Raw genomic sequence first — 18122 nt, 5'->3', positions numbered from 1 at the left:
ATTCAAACTGACCAAAAGGCGTAATAAAAGCCGTATATTTTATGCTCTCTTTTTCAATAAATACATGATGGAATCCATCCTTTAAGTCTAATGATGTAAAATAACGTTTACCCTCTACCGCGTCGATCTGTTCTTCTATTACCGGCATAGGAAAATTTTCTCGTGCCGTGATCTTATTTAAAGTGCGATAGTCTACACACATTCGTAAACTCCCGTCTTTCTTCCGTACTAATACGATTGGCGATGCGTACTCTGAAGTGCTAGGACGAATTATCCCTCGCGCTAACAAGTCATCTAAAATAACGCGTAACTTCTTTTTCTCATCGATCGATAGTCTTCTAGGCGCAAAATGAAAAGGCTGTTTCTCCTTTACATGTAATTTAAGTTCGGCTTTTATTTTCGGTTCCGACGGTCTCTCAGCTTGTAAATATCCCGCTCGAAATCTTTCTTTAAACTTTTTTGTTTTTGGCAAATTCGAATTCACGTCTAACGCATCGATTTCGTCACTAACCACCTCATCCGTTTCAATATTTAATATTTCACTTATTTCACTCGCGGTACTTTCATTATCTTTTTCGTCAGACCGTTTAGCTATCGTAAGATTTAATTTCTTTAATACGTCTCTTCCCAATAATAAATCACATTTCATGGTGTGTTCAGGCACAACGCGTATTACCGCATCATTCGTCATAGCATCTTCGAGACCGATTTTTGCTACTACTACGCCCTTAATTTCTAATACGGAACCATTTATACCTTTGTAATGCTCATTCTCTAACTGCGTAATCGAACCCGGCGGAACAAATTTAGCTTTAATTAAACTTATCGGACATGCAGTATCAAGCTGTGAATTCGCGGAAAATTTACAGTCCACACCATTTGTACTTATCTGAATTTTCGCTCGCTTAAGATACTCGTTACCGCATTCGCGTTGTACTCTGCCACGTTAGAAATCTGGGCCTCTGCTACTTTCTGGCTCGCTCCCGATGAAGACGTCGTCTGCTTCCTCTGGCTGCAGTCTCGAACCTGGTGATCCGCCGATCCGCACTCAAAACACGAGCCTCGTTCTCTTTTCGGCTTGTCACAATTCTTCGCAAGATGTCCCGTTTTATTACAGTTGTAGCACTTGCTTTCCCGTCGCTGCTCCGTCTCCTTCGCTTTAGGCTGCTGCTTGTTATCCGGTTTGCTGACTATGTTTCCTCGTGCTGGACGATTCTTATTTTCAGGCCGCAACGTAATTTGCTCGAAAGCTTTCAGAAGATCCTCCTTCCTCTCAAAACGATGCATGCGTGCCTGGTTACGCAGTTGCGTCTCCGGAATTCCGTCAACAATAAAGTCTATTATTTCGTCTTCCTCGACAGGTACCCTGCTGGCCAGTATTACCTTATCGTAATAATAATCACTGAAAGATTCTTCATTTCGCCAGCTTCTCTTCTCAAATCGTCGACGCAACTCCATTTTCGTCGGCCGATGATCGAACATTCTCTTCATTTGATTCATTAATTCGGTCACCGGAATCTCCAAATGCTCCGGCTTCGAATGAAACCATTTCAAGGCCTTCTGCTTCAATTTCATGCCTATTAGAATGCGCGTATTGTTGTCATCAAGATTATATGTGGTACGAATAAGCTCAAGCTGTTTTTGCCAGTTCCAAAACGCATCTTCCGATCCCGTGAATTCGCTCAGCAGTTCTCCAAGCGCAGCAACGGTAGGCCGCGGCGTCGAAAATGAGCCATTATTCACAGGCGTAGATGTCGGTCTATTTCCGGCCAATCTATATCTTTCCTGGCGCAAATCTTCTAACTGCCGCTGCATATAGTCGTACTCGTGTCTCATGCGCTCTAAGTCTCTGGCGAGATTCACCGCATTATCCCTCTCGTCCGGACTGCCTGGCCTCATCGTCTCCATCGGCAATTGTCTATCTATTCCTCTTGCACCGTCGTCGGAATCTTCGTCTTGAGCCGCCGTCTGCCTTTCGTTCTCCTCCATGCATATTCTCCTAGCAACGTCCTTCCACGCTCCACTAGGACCATGCTCGTAAAGTCTCTTGATCAGGGTCGCTTTATCGCCAGCTTGAGGCAAACTCAGCCGCCTGAGAGTTGCAATGCCTTCAGCTGCGCGACTTTAAACTTATCGTCCGCCATAACTCACACGGATTTCCACATAAGACCGCACTATTTTCTTAATTGCGTTAATCACAACACTCGCTAACGAACTCACAACCACGGACGGTCCGATCGCGAGTCAGAATCCCACTTCTGAAAAAATGTAGGGCGCGGAGGAGAGAAAAACTTAAACGTAAAATAATTAAGAGTCGATGTGGCCTGCTCGACAGTTACTTTTATTCTGACAAACAACGGGAGAGACGCGAGAGTCCTTTCGTCCGACGATCGTCAAACGTCTTCTTCTCGAAGATTCCTTGACCTCGTCGCTAGGCGATCACGCCAAAACAATTATTCACCTGTTCTACCGTCTCGTCCGAAGGAGAAGACTCCGCGTCTGTCTCTTTTCCTACTACATTTGCATTAACTCGTTACAAATGCTTATTACTTTTCTTTTAAGAAATTGGATATTTGTCGCACTTTAAATTTACTATATATCTTTTGCTAGTGTCTTTAGATCTGATAATTTAGAATATGTAATATTCAGTTTTTCTGTATTAATAATTAAAATAAAAAAGTTTATTTACATAAATATTTACTAATTTGCACACTTTTTTAATTTTAATATAACTTTTACAAAAATATTACGGCTTTATTCTCTTCTGGGTGTCATCCCATTAAATTTTTAAAGGTTAATTTTCTTTCCTGAAATTTCTTTACTCTAATTTCTTCGTTCTTATTGCTTTCTTCTCCTCTTCAAACTTGAGCTTGCTATTTTTCAAATTTTCTTCATCATTTTATCTACGGCTGAACTCCAAATTTTTATTTACCTCCTTTTCTTCACAGTTGTTTTACTTTTGTTTCTAGCTCCCTTTCAAAATTTACTGCTACGCTTAACAGAAAATCGTCCTATCCGTCTTCCAATACTATAATTTTTTAACCATCAATTCTTTAGTGTTATTTATTTCAATTATATTATATTAAAATTATACATAAGTATGTATATTTATATATACACAGGGTGAACAAAATAAATTACGCGTTACGAATTTTTATCTTTAAAAAATAGAGAAAAATGTTTTATACAGAAGTTGTAGGGTTTCAAATAACGCATTACATAGTAATGTTAGTATGACCTTGAAGAGTATTGTCAAGATCCAGTAAAGATTATATTAAACTTTTTAAATAGAAACCCATATTTTTTATTGCATATTTTTCTAGCCCTTGTCAAGACGTTTTCAAAAGACTATAATAAAATTCTTTTTCGTTAAAAATTTCCTGAGATAATTTAAATTTTGTTATTATATTTTTAATATAAAATTAGAAACATCTGGTAAAGTATTCACTTTTCAATGACTTTACCTGGATTACCTTTTATATATAGAGTAATAAAAGGAACAGATTGTTGTAAGAAATAAAAATAAAAATTATTTTAAAAAATTTGATTGCATTGTATAGACGCATTTAATTAATATTATTATTCAATTTCTTTCATTATTCTATGTATAAAAGTATCAAGGTAATAAAGTCATTAAAAAGTGAATACTTTACGAGGTATTTCATATTTAACATTAAAAATATTATGGCAAAATTCAAGATATCTCAAAAAATTCTTAACAAAAGGAAGCTTTATTATAGTGTGAAAAGCTCTCGAGATAAGCTACACGAACATGCAATAAAAAAATTGGAGTTTCCATTCAAAAATTTAAGGTAATCTTTATAGGACCTTGACAACACTCTTCAAGATCATACTAACATTAATATGTAATACGTTACTCAAAACCCTACAACTTTTGTATAAAACATTTTTCTCTATTTTTTAGAGATAAAAATTCGTAACGCGTAATTTAGTTTGTTCACCCTGTGTATATATACTATATATATATATATATATATATGTATATATAATGCATATATATTATTTCTTTAAAAATAATATTCAAATAAATAAATATATATGTATGATAAAAAGATATAGATAATAAAAATCAATTAATTAATTATTATTTACACTTACAATTTCTAAATTCTTCCATTCTATCGATATTTCGCTTTAAATATATCTTCCAACGTATCGTGTTGATAAATTATTAAAATAATATATAAATTATCAAAATGACATATAATATGTGATATAATATGTGAAACCAGCAACTTTTATATATGAAATGACAAGAGACACGTTGTAAGAAGACGGGTGTAGCATTGCGCATAATGGCGGCCGAAGAATATGACAGCCAATAAAATTTTGGTCCGGAACATCGCGCCACATTCAAATGTAGCATTATTCAAGGTCCGTGACAAAAATGCAAACAAAATTAAACAATTAGTAAATATAATACGAAAACTCATAAATCAATAAAAATATGTAATACATAATAAATTTATAATAAAAGAACAATTTCTACATTGATTAATAAGTAGTAAAGGAAGATTAAATACGGCGAATAAAGAATTGAAAAACATTATTAATGAGTATGATTAAGTATACAAAAATGATTTAACTTGTATTGCAAACTGTAAGAACAATTTTCTTGGCACTATCTTATATATTTAAAATCGTCTTGAGTTTATTATAAGATGCTATAGTAATAAAACAGCCCTTGCAGCGTCTTTCTATAATTTAACATTTAAGATTGGACTTGTATACCGTGAATACCGTTCTAAAGTTATAGTAATGTCTAATTTATAATACAAAAGAAAGTGTAAGAGTGTAGAGGAGTGATATTATATTAAAACAATTATATAAATAAAGGAACGCATTCTTCCAGAATATGTTATTTTATTTTACATATTTCTACATTTTCCTTATTGCTTAATTTATAATTTTTTTTTGCATTTTTCTTAAGAATATTATTTTCTACGATTTCTTTATTAATTTTTCGTAATCTTATGTAAGTTCGAGTGCGAACAAGGCAAGCAATCACTTCTTTAGCGAAAGTATTATTAATTTTTATGCAAACTATGTTAGTAAATATGTCATTAGACTGGTGAAAATATCAACAAATTAATAAACGGCGATACGAGTTATGCGCGGTACGTGGTGCGCAAGTAAAGAAATTAATAGTTACAGAAGTAACGATTTTATGTTAGTAAATTTATTGAATATTTTGTCTTCTTTACTAAAGAAGTTACCATAAAATTTCATAAATTCGTAGTTTATTATTTCTGCTGCATGAAGGAAGCTTGCAGACAGATACATACAATTTCCTTTTGACAGTGAGCAAAGCCAGTCGTTTGGTGGATTAGGCAAAGATTTGGCGGGGACTCCCAAATCACTATACCGATTTTTAAACCTTATCATGGTGTAGACTTATAAATACGGTTTTATAAGATCGGTGTAGTAAACGTTCCACCGGCCTGCGTTTATTCCACCGATCTTCCTCCAGCCATCCACCAGCCTGCGCTTAATCCACCGATTTTCCACCGACCATCGACCGGTCTGCGTTTACTCCACCGGCCATAATATATATTTATTTGTAATTATTTATGAAAACATTATACGCTAGTTAAGCATCGTTCTCAGCGCCACCGTGTAGCGCCGTGTCGAAATATTTCCGGGAGAAACAACGATAAAAGAAAATGAGTTCTGCAGAGAAAAAGAATTCTAATAATTGTTGTTGTGTAGTGGGGTGCAAAAATACAAGAAAGAATACAAAAAATGTTCGTTTTTACTCATTTCCAAATCGTCCATGGGAAATAGAGCGAAAAAAGAAATGGATAACTGTGGTGCGACGTTTGACGTAAGTATCGTTGTGTCTTTTAAAATTGTCTTTCAATATTGTAATAAAGATTTTTTTGTAATATAATTAATTTGTAATATAATTAATAATATCTTCTCAAACAATTATATAATCTCTGGGTATTATTGGAATGAAAATGTAACTACAAAAGTTAACCTTAAAAACCTTAAAAAATTGTTTTGAAAAAGATCATATATATGTTTCGCAGTCATATATACTGTTAATAATGAGTATGTAAATAAAATTTAGTTAACAAAATTTTTTATTATAATAAAGAGAAAAAGAGAGAAAGAAAACTTATAACATATAAAATTAAATCAATTAAAAAAATCATGAGTATTCTGGGCAAAATAATTTATAGTCTAATAACTGTTTTGAAATAAGTTTTAAATGTCTCAATTTTAGAAGTTTGTTCAGACCTACTTCAGACTAATTTTTGTATCAGGATATATAAATCCATTAAGTGTATCAATGACAAAATTGTGATTATTTAAAATAGCAAATTTTACTACTGCTTATTTTAGTAAAGACGGAAAGCCATGGATGCCTACGAAAAATTCAACAATATGCAGCACTCATTTTGTTGGTGGAGCAAAATCGGATAATCCCGGGAACGAAGCATTTTGTCCAACTATTTTTCCACCCATTTATAGAAAAAAAACATCAGTTAATTCTGATAGAGCCAAACGTTTAGAAGCTAGACGAAAGAATGTAGAAGCTTTATGTGCGTCAAGTAGTGATTGTACGTTTTTGTAAAACAATAATTTATATATAGTAATTAAGAATAGTCTTATTTTTCTCCAATTAATTATTTATTTAAAAAGGTACAAATAGTAGTTAAAATTATGGTTACGTATAGATATAAAATATATAATTTTGTATTGTGCAATAATTTGATAATCATGTGGTTAAATTTTGTACTTCCAGATGATATAGATGTGTCAAATCATTGTCATTCAGTTCCATCTATAACAGTTGAAACGAATGAGATTGGTATTCAGACAGATGCTTCTTATGTGGTGGAAGAAGATGATGTTCCAAGCATTATTTTTTGCTCTATAGATTCTGTCCTTCATGAAGCAGAAATACAAACAAACATACAAATATTGAAGAAAAAAACGAAGAAAGGGATTATTGTACCACAAAGTTTATTAGTTGAAAAAAAAGATGCTCGCATTGGTCCTGACAACGAATGGAAGGAGGGATTTAAGGGATTCGAAAATATAAAAGACGATTCTACGATGAAACAATTAGGTGGCATATCCTTGTCATTGTATTTAATTTTAATGCAATTTATAAGGCCAAAAGCTATCGGCCAGCCATCATTTTACAGAAGTTTATCAGCCGAAAACAGATTGCTTCTTTTTCTGATGAAAATGAAATTGGGAATTAGTTTCAGCGCTTTAGGGTGTATATTTAATATTTCTAAAGTTACTGCATCAAGTATTTTTTATAGCACTTTGAATACATTGTATGAAAAAACAAAAACATGGTTATTTTGGCCATCAAGAGAAGCAATCAAGAAAACAATGCCACAATCGTTTGTTAATTATCCCAATTGCAGAGCAATAATAGATTGTACAGAACTAAAATGTGATACTCCTCCAACAGTCGAACAAAGGGCACTTATGTATTCCTCTTACAAATCGTGTTTTACCGTTAAATATTTAATAGCAATTAGTCCTTCAGGTTTAATAACTTTTGTTTCGAAAGGTTATGGCGGTCGTTCAAGTGACTCATTTATTACAAACGATTGTGGTTTTTTAAATTTAATTGAACCTGGCGATTTAGTTTTGGCTGATAAAGGTTTTCCAGCGATAAGAACTGAAATTTTAAAACGGAAATGTACATTGGTAATGCCACCGTTTGGGTATAATCCGCAATTTACTTCAGAAGAAGTTCTTGAAGGCTATAATATAGCCTCAGTGCGAATACACGTAGAAAGAGCAATTCAAAGAATAAAACTTTTTCAAATTTTACATCACATTAATATAGAGTGTTTACCTTATATTGACAAAATTGTTTATGTAGCATGTGTCTTAGCAAATAATAAAGAACCCCTTATATTGCGTGGTGAAGAAGAAAGCACATAAGTTTACAAGTAACAATATATATTTGCTAAATAAGCTTCTTCACATTTATAAACAGAATGAAGGAAATATTTTACGTGCATATTAATATAAACATTGAATTAATAGTAAGTATTAATAGAGAATTAGTATTAGTATTTAGTATTCGTAGAGTATTGTAGTATTAGTATTATTGTAATAATAGTAATATTAATATTATTGTACGTATTAATAGGTAGATATTAAGATTTAATATTATTAATAAATTATATATTAAATTAAAAGAAATCACAAAGTGGACTTTTACTACGTGCACTTTTATGCATGCAAGATTTTTAAAAAATACTTAAAGTAAAACATTTCGATTTTAGGTATTAAGACACTTAAGAAATCGTCATCTCTAAATATTTTTAAATGAACAGAATCTAAATTAGAATAAACCACAAAATGACAAAGCTCAATTCCAATTATATATAAAGATAATTGAATTTGAGTGTAGTACTTGTGTGTTTTTTCAATTCAATTGCTTTTTCGTTGTTAAAAAATAAATAGGGAACATATGTGATTTCTTTATCGTAATCAACAATTTTTGCATTTCGACAAGTAAATGGACACTTAATTTCAAGTAACTCATAATTATTTTCATTTCGAATGATTCCATCAGGACTGTAACCTAGAAAAGGCTGATCTATAGATATTATTAATCCTGTTTGATGTACAATAAAGTTAGTTTTCTCTTGAAACCATTGACGAGCTGTAGCTTCCATTTGCATACCATACCGCATAGCTTCTGATTGATAACCTTGGTATTTTTCGTTTTTAAATGTCAAAGCTAATTTATCGAAATTATCTGTACGAGTTTTTATTCGATGCGCCCTACTGCTTGCAGTTACCCTAATATACCGTTCTCTGTACCAAATTACTGTATCCGACTGATTAAATGACAGAAAACAAATGTCTTTCCACTGTACTTCATCCAGAGTTACTTCTTCAGCATAAAATTTTTCATGTTTTGCGGGACATTTCATTACTCTCATTTTTAGGCAAATATTATTTTCAAGGATTTCGTAAGCATGATACAGTTTAAATTGTTTTTTTGTTTGTACTTTAAACAATTGTCCAATTAAATCTTTTGATCGTTTTTCTTGTTCCATAACAACTAATGAATTTTTGCCTTTTTCAATTTCACAGCTAAGTTCAGCTTTCACCGCAAAAATCATTTCAAAATTTTGACTCATGTGAAATTCATTCTGAGTAACTGCGACGATATCTTCGAAGGAATAATTTTGCTTATGAACGATATTTCCTTCCATTGATGGAAAAAGCGAATCAATTGTACACGTTTTTTTATATTTTTGTAATTGTTCTTCAGGTGGTCGATTCCACAGCATAGGTTCGTCAGTTTTTGATCTAAAATTCTCTTTGTTCACAAAAATACAGACCGCTGCTGCATGCTTGCAATATCCCTTTCCAGCTTTACACGTACACGAGCAATTTAAGATTTCTCTATCATTATTTAACTGAAATATCAATATTTCCTATATTAAAACCAATAATTGGTTTCAAAATTGAGACATAAGACGTCTTAAAATCGTCATAAACACGTCTAATGTCCCGGTTTCGGACATGTTTGCAGATGTGTGCTATCTGGGTATATATATATTACTATATTATGTGTTATACCTCGATTACAGGTTTATAAAAATTAGTATTATTTTTGGTGCTAAATCCACCAGGAGTTTCTCTCAAAACTGTCCCTCGCAATATTCTTTTAAACTGCAAAATTTCTTCGCTAATATGACCAACATGATTGCTGTAAAACAGTTTTTTCCCTTTTGAAACACTTTTCTTTCTAAACAAATTTAACTTTACTTTCATTTAACTTTGAAATCCACATTTAATAATTACGGACATTGTTAAACGTAAGTGTTATGCTAAGATATGCAAATAAATGCGTTTTGTCAAAACTATTTATTACGTGTCACTTACATCTCTCCCGGAAAAAGTTGAGATTTATTACGCGAGATGGCGCGGCGCCCGCCTCAAACAGATGCTTAACTAGCGTATACATGTACTTTAATAAGCACAACTAATTATATTTTCAAATATTGTTTTCAGAATAACAATATTTGAAAATGCTCAGAATATGTATAGATAAAGATAAAGTTGTTATACTAACAATAAGTTTTTAATGAATATGTTAAAAAAGTTTATTACAGCAGAGATTGCAATGAAATTTACTGGCTCTTATTATATTTGAAGAAAATCATTTGTTTAAATGTATTTAAATAAATGTAGATATTATAAATGTATTTAATTTATATCTTTTATGTACAAGATAAATTTCAATATAATTAAAAGATTTATTTAATTAATAATTTTTACGTTTTAATTGTGGCATAATCAAGAGACACGATAATGTCTCGCGCCTAGTGCGGAAAGGGACACGCGAAGACGTGAGTAAGACGCGCGAGCCGAGTACGATAGGATTTTACGATTCTCGTGGCGACGCTAGCTCAAGCAAGAAAGAGACGGCAGATGTATGTCTACGCTTTCCGGCCGCTCGAAGCTGGCCGAACGCCGAGCGCACAGCTGCCGCACACGTACACGGCTGCTCGCTGCTGTGCGCGCGTCCGTGCCAGATGGTGGGGGGTCCCAGCGTCCACGAAATAACACAGAACATTATGTGCTCGTCTAATTTTCCGAAGCTGACCGATACTACATTTACGCGAGCGTTACTTACTTCTGTAGTAACTTACGATAATTCCTTCGCGTAAACGGGATTTTTTTTCGCGTAAACGGGATTTTCTAGTAACTTATGGTAATTTACTCCGCGTAAACGAGTGAATTATTGTAAGTTACTACAGAAGTAACGCTCGCGTTAAACGTAGTACGAGGCTCGGCGCGGCAGCGCTTCGACTCGATCCCCACCGCTCGGCTCTTTGTGACTCTCTGCCTCAGATCTGGGTGCTTTGCTTACACCATGCATCTGAGAACCTGCACACAAGACTCTCGTACAGTAATGTAGTGTAACGTATCGTGGGTCAACGCACAAGAAACGTATCGGTTACGGCGTTATAGTGACCACAGTGATATTCAGCAATGAGGTATATAGCACTGTTACCGCGATGAGTTTGCGAGCTTTATTGTCGGACCTCGTATATCTCGAAAAATGGTCTTAAAAAATGATTTATCTCTTTTAAAATCACGGCATTTTACGATTATCTCTCGTCGATTAGTTCCTTCACGCTAATTACACTAAATCTTTAATCGGTTTTCTATAAAACTCAGATATACATGGAATGAAGGAAAGGGTCGGGATCGAACTCGGAATTCGCCGATTACTCTCAGCCGGTCATTCTCACACATCATCCTAAGAGAAAGTTAATATATATAGAATTTATTTACTTCAGCTTTACAAAATTAGCCAGAAAGGGACTTGGTTTACAATTAAAACATCTTATCCACACTCATCCATCCATACCATGCGTACACTAACTACTCTCTTAAGCTAACCTAACTTCTTAAACCTAATCTATCACAGCCTTATCTTTGGCTTAATTTATTTCCTTTCTCTTTTTAAATTCCTTCTCCCTCTCCTTCCATAATTTCCGCAACATCTTACCCTTATCTAAATGTAGTTCATCACTCCACAGCCTTTTCCACTTCTCCGTTCCGTCATTACCTAAATCCTTAAACCATACACTTGCTCTCTGACATTCCTCTACATAATGTTCCATACAGTCATTGCCATCGCCGCACAAAATACATTTTTTACAATCTTCTTCTAACCAATATTTGTTTGCTTCTTCCAAATTTCCGCATCTCAGTTTTACTAAAGCTCTCACATCATCACCTATCCTTACCCTTTTTTAAATTATCCTTCTTTAAATATTCCGGACCTCCATCTAACTTATCTAACACTCTATATCTTCTTTATACCTTGCCTCTAGGATTTTATTTCCTTCCCATTGTCTCTGATTATCCCTTTCCCTACTTATTATTTCATTCTCTAAATTCGCTCCCTCTCTTCTCAGTTCCTCCAGTATGCCTATTCCCCATCCATTCCTGTTGTAATATCTTTCTCTCTCAATACTATACATATCCTTCCCCCCATAAGCTTCCTTTTCCTTCCAACAGTGCCTTACAATATCTCCTCCCATACCTTTTAAAATTCTTTCTTCATACCTCATTGCCCTTATGAAGAGAAAGTTAATATAAAATTCTAATTCTATAGAAAAGCGTCTCAGAAAAAAAAACATTTAGTAACGTATTAACTTATTCATGACTTGACGGTATTTGCTCGTTTCATTCTATGTATACATTTAATATAAACGGATTGATTATCGCCAATAATTAACCTTTTATAATGTCTTACTGCGTTATATATATTGTTGTAAAAAATGGTTTGTATAAACTATACACCTACATGTACAAACTATATACACCCAATAAATGTAACTTTACATTATGTACAACGAATACGTACATACACACACACACACACACACACACACACACGCACACGCACACGCACACTTGTACTACAAGCTAAGTACGCTTCGACGAATTTAACAATTGAAAAAAAGTGTCCATATTCAATGTGTCACGTGGATTGTACGGCCAATTCCAGACAATTCGTTCTTGAAACGCTTGAACGAAATTTGCATCGGCTTCAACTGGCCTGTTGTTTATTTCATCTCGAATTTCATATTCGGTTTGTTTCGTATTAAAATTATAAACGTAATACTCTCTGGTCTTTCGGCTAATATGACGTGCCCATGGAAAAGCAATACTTCGGAGGAACATCACACTGTTAAATGCCGCGTACACAGGTTTCTTCGCATCAGTCTCGTTGTCGTATTCCATCGGACTCTTTGCGAACTCGTATACAGAAGTGGGCAGCTTCACGTGCAACTGTGCGCTCTGTGCAACTTGCAATCTCTTGCGTATATCTGGTGTTAGCAGGAACTTTTCTTTGGCACGAATGCAAATACAATCGTTCGGGGCTGGCTTCCATAGCGCGTCGCAAAATTTCTTCGTGAGGTTATACCTGAAATATCAAATATTACATATCAAAATATTAGTTATAAATAGTACATGTTTATTCACAGTAATTGAACTTATATTCATCTATTTAAGTTTAAATCAATCTACTCGACGGTATGTTATATTTATATCTTTAACAGATATTTACATTTGCTATAATTTAATGTATAAGAACTATACAAACTATAATATACAGACTTTGCAATATTATTCGTTGATACGGGTAATTTTGGAGAAACTATTATGTTACGTGTTACTTATTTAATTTGATCTGTGTTTAATTAATTTCCATATTTCTAAGTAATGTATGCATAAGAATATACCAATAGTTAATATATTGCAATATCATTATTATAAATCGCGTTACTAACATTTTATAATTTTCTACTATATTTGACGAAACAATAAAAGAAAAATGTACTTACCTATGGGATATGTATAGCTTGCTTATGTCTTCTCCACCGAGCACGTAAGCATCCAAAATGTGTAATGCGAGTGTCTTTTCCATCCGCTTAAATTCGTGTACCAGTTCAGCATATACAAGTGTGTTGGACGGTAATTCGATCTTTACGTCTGTTACCGATTCCCATTTACCTCTTACATATCGGTACACTCTTCTTCTTCCTAGACCTAAATAAAACGTTGCCAGTTTATTTTCTTCGATGTTCGGGCCTGAAGCGCACGGCATGTAATACCAATCATATGGTTCGCCCGTTCTTAATAGCGTACTTTGTACGTTGTCGTTCTTCAATTTCTTTGCGTCGCAACTGAGTAACGTTATGGAGTCACCCAATATCTCCTGTACCTTGTCTTGCGGCTTTGATACTGGGGGTCTTACTCTGGTTTTGTTCGGCAAGTTCCAATACTTGAGGCACTCCTTCCGCATGTCTGCTTGCTTAGGCTCAGTCAGTGTCGGATCTTCGCAAAATGCCGCAATTTTTAGAAGATTTACTATCTGTTTCTTCCCCAAAATATCGTTGGAATTTCTCAGGTATCTGATAAACTCCGTGTCCGCTTTTAATACGTCGAGAGGTACCAGTTCAATTACGTCGTTGTGCTCGTCGTTCATCGAAAGCAAGTGATTAACGTGAGAGAGATAATCCATCATAGTTTGTGTTTCAACTCTTTTCCTTCTACATATTAAATAACGTTCCGAATTAGCTGGCCTGGAGCTATTGGGCTTGAAAATGGAAATACTGTCGAAACACTTGTACATCAGATAGACAAGCCCAACGCTAAAAGGTGTAAACAAATCGAACAGCTTTGTAACGAAATGTCCTCCTGGTCTCACTATCATCAGTGCCACTAGACACTGACATAGATATAATTGCTTCGATAGAATCTCCTGTATATTTTCTCGACCTTCCACCGAGAATCCTCCGTCCGACATCATAAAATGTACGCCTTTACCATTGGTATGCTTCATCACCAGCTTCCTAAAGTCCTCTTGATTCTGCGCGTCAAATACATCTCCGTTGCCTTTGGAGCCATAAAACGGATGGAAAGTCTCGCACGGACCAGCAAAGAACTCGTCCAATGTAAAATCATTTTTATTTTGCAAAGTAAATCCAAATCCTTTGGCATGCCACTTCTTCCTAGACAGAACGTATTCGCTGAAGCCACCCGGGCCAGCACATACATCCGCGAAGTACAGCAACTCGTTGGGATCTAAGTTCTTCCGATACGTGAACATAAAGTCGCACGCTCTGTCTATGTTCGCCATCTTGACAGCCGCGCGATTCAAAAACTCGACAGTACGTATAGTTTCGTACGGATTTGAACGAGTTCTTGCTTTACGCATCTCCACCTTATCTAATTTGTCAAATATGGTTTTAGAATTAATGATCTGTCTTAGAATCTCTGGATTGCAAAACATGGTCTCGTCGTCTATACTGGACTTTTTCGGTCCCAACTTCATCCATTTCCGCAGATCTTCAGCTAGGAGCGTACCGAAACGTACGTTTCGCAACCATTCGATATCTTCTATAGCCTTTATCTCTTCTTCTTCGGGATTCCACTTGAGACTCGCTTCCTTGAGACCTGGCACGCGATGTCCAAATCCCCTTCGACCATGTTGTGTAACTGGTTTTATTGGTTCTGCATGACCTTGGTCATCCTTTCCTAGACCTTTACCTGGCGTGTATCCCATTTTTTTCATTATGCGCTGTACCTTCTGGGATACATCTACTGCTTCATCCTCTTCGATATATTTTTCTTTCAAAGGTACATCAGTGCCGGACGCTTCTCCGCTATTCAGTTTCATCTTTTTATTCGGCTGTTCATAAAAAACATCGAAGGGTCCATTCTGCTTTTTGGATTCCTCCACATCGTCGGGCAAGTAGCCAAATTCGTCCAAAAGATGATATTCATACCCGGAATCTTTACTAACGTCACTTGCGTCATTTTGCTGTAAATGCAATGTTCCCGATTGAATAGTGTCATCGGAACTTGTATCGGAACTTGTACCTAAAAGACAATAATCTAATTATAGAATCTGTTCTTGGAATTAAAAGGATATATAAAAAAAAAAGAGAAAAAAGTGAAGATGATACGTACTATGCATGTCGTCTGTAGACATTTTTAACGTTTGCAAAACGTAAAACGTAAACGTTTTCTGACCAGGTTCTCCGCGTTCCGCCTCGCTCGCTCGCTCGCGACGGCAATCTACGTGGGCGACGGACGGCGAAGACGCGCGCTGCTACAGCTGCGCTCTCGACACGGCCACCGCCACGACACGGACGAATATGAACGCGGCGCACGTCTCCTTCTCTCTCTCTCTCTCTCTCTCTCTCTCTCTCTCTCTCTCTCTCTCTCTCTCTCTCTCTCTCTCTCGCTCGCTCTATCGCTCTTCTTCCCTCGTTGTCGCTCGCTGCCGTCTCCTCCTCTCCCTCGCGTTTCACCTCTCCGCACGCTCACTCTCTCTTTCTCTCTCGTTTCTGGAGCGCGGCCCGGAGGTCTACGCCATTATTTTCCCGTCGGGGAACGCGCCTTTCTTTTTCTGAACCTGTAAAGTAAAAAGAGCCTATTAGAGACAACTATTAGAGAAAAATTAATATAAAAATATAATCCCGCGTAATTTTATATTTTAGTCAAAGAGTGATGGCTTTCGCCCATTTTTTGGACCTCGAATTTTAAACTTTTTTTCATGGCAAATAGTACTATTAGATGAAACATTAATCCCAGTAAAATTTCAAGATGAGCATAGGCACGGTTCCGATGCGACGACGAACGATTCTAAAACAGCACCCGCTTGCAGATTTAAAATATCTCTAAAAATGACAAAGTTACCCTTATACGAATTTTCAATATCTCGTATTTCCACCCCCTTAAGGGTACAAACAAAATAGAAAACCGGTACTTTGGGGATACGTATGTCGATGTCGATCATGGATGATAGTGATGGAGAGGAGTGTAATATGGTTGGATGTAACGATGGTATGTGGAGGATGCGTCCCCAAAAATACCATGCGACTCTCTGCGAATCGCGATGGTGCCACTCCACTATATACCCCCCTAACTCTTGTCGTCCGATGAGATCGTCGGTGAGAGTGTCGATCAGGGCGATGAATATTGTTGTCGAATTTGTTTATATATTTAGTCGGCGCGGTCGAGCGCTCGCGAGAAAACGCGGCTAATTAATGTGTTGCCATCTCGGTAGGGGCGCGCGCGGCCACCACAGTACAAACGAGTACAAACGATGTTTAATCGAATAGCATTTGGAAGATTATTGTATCTCAAAGTGGGGTGCTAATGATTTCTTAACCCCCCCGTAACTTTCGACCCTTTGAGGTACAAACGAAATAATCTGTGGTACAATCGGGTGCAAATCGAGCGTAATCGAATGCACATACAAAATTTTTTTTTATGAAAGTCGGGTGTTAAGTTCACACCTATATTGAAAATTCGTATAAGGGTAACTTTGTCATTTTTAGAGATATTTTAAATCTGCAAGCGGGTGCTGTTTTAGAATCGTTTGTACCCGATTCCGAAACAACACCCGCTTGTGGATTTAAAATATCTCTAAAAATGGCGAAGATAGCTCTTACCCCAATTTTGAAAATTCGGTACAATCATCCCCTTAAGAGTACAAACAAAACTGGCGGTGGTACAAACGGGTACAAACGATTCCGAAACAGCACCCAGTTGCGGATTTAAAATATCTCTAAAAATGACAAAGTTACTCTTATACGAATTTTTGATATCCCGTATTTTCACCCCCTTGTATCTCCGGAACCGTGCCTATGCTCATCTTGAAATTTTACTGGGATTAATGTTTCATCTAAGAGTACTATTTGGCATAAAAAAAAGTTTGAAATTCGAGGTCCAAAAAATGGGCGAAAAAACAGGTCTTTTTGCCATCACTCTTTATACACTTCTCACAAAAATTAAAAAAAACACTAAATTTTTCTTTAAAAATAGGCAAAATTCAAGCAGCTGTAACTTTGTTAAAAATGAACGAAATTTAAATTTAAAAAAAGGATTTTAAAGCTTGAAATCTCTACTTTCGAAAGGTTACTATTATTTTTTAGTTTCTGTGAGTTTGGTAATTTTTACTGTCACGGCTTTTTCGGCCGGAGCAAAGGAACGCTAGGAGAGTCGGGTAATAGACCTCTCGGGATAATCCCTCGCGCGAGTCAGGCAGCTCTCAATTAAATCCGTTGGGCGCCAGACGCGATGCCCTCGCGTCCACTAAATTCTCGATGACTTAACGCAAAATCGCGAGAACCAAAGCCTGTCGCACGAGGGGCCAGCCAGCTCGACCTAACGGCAGAGGGGCAGGGTAGAGGCAGGGCGGCGCGGATTCGTTGAACGGACACAAAATAATTCCACACAAATCGCTAGATATTTAATGAGCAATAGGTTTTGTTTATTAAAATAAAAGTCAATAATCAAAGTAGTAAATTTTGAATAGTGAAGAAATAACAAGTTTGGTTTATCTGGGCAAGCAGAATTAACGGAAAAGAATATTAAATTGTCGTTGAATGATAGGTTAAACGAAAAAAATAAACAGGTCGGACGAAATAAAGAAAAATTACAAGTGAGCAATACGCGGCGAAGAAAGCTTGAATTTAAGGACGTTCTCGTGAAAATCACGTTTCTACAGATTTCCTTCAAATTTGGTGTACAGCTTAATGGCAGCATTATCCATAACATGTTTA

The 18122-nt window shown here is 35.7% G+C and overlaps 1 protein-coding gene and 1 long non-coding RNA gene across 2 annotated transcripts; one reads left to right on the top strand and one right to left on the bottom strand.

Annotated features, from left to right (window-relative positions):
* The first annotated feature begins 5644 nt into the window (after window positions 1–5644).
* Window positions 5645–8071, top strand: LOC139781405 (uncharacterized). The gene is made up of 3 exons (XR_011720522.1): window positions 5645–5845; window positions 6370–6587; window positions 6773–8071. It is a non-coding gene; the product is annotated as an uncharacterized lncRNA (long non-coding RNA).
* Window positions 8072–12465: 4394 nt separating this feature from the next.
* On the bottom strand, window positions 12466–15541 carry LOC139781407 (cap-specific mRNA (nucleoside-2'-O-)-methyltransferase 1-like). Its single transcript, XM_071720264.1, has 3 exons — window positions 15520–15541; window positions 13389–15429; window positions 12466–12967 (listed from the first exon to the last, which is right to left on the bottom strand). Exons 1-3 carry the CDS (start codon window positions 15539–15541, stop codon window positions 12466–12468), a joined length of 2565 nt encoding a protein of 854 aa, XP_071576365.1.
* Window positions 15542–18122: the final 2581 nt, after the last annotated feature.

The sequence above is a fragment of the Temnothorax nylanderi genome, unplaced genomic scaffold (genome assembly GCF_030848795.1).
Source record: "Temnothorax nylanderi isolate EJ_2023f unplaced genomic scaffold, tnyl_v1.0 TNYL_tig0335_pilon, whole genome shotgun sequence".
Lineage (NCBI taxonomy): Eukaryota > Metazoa > Arthropoda > Insecta > Hymenoptera > Formicidae > Temnothorax > Temnothorax nylanderi.
The sequence above is the reverse complement of the archived record's forward strand: the minus strand, read 5'-3'. Positions and strand labels throughout refer to the sequence as shown.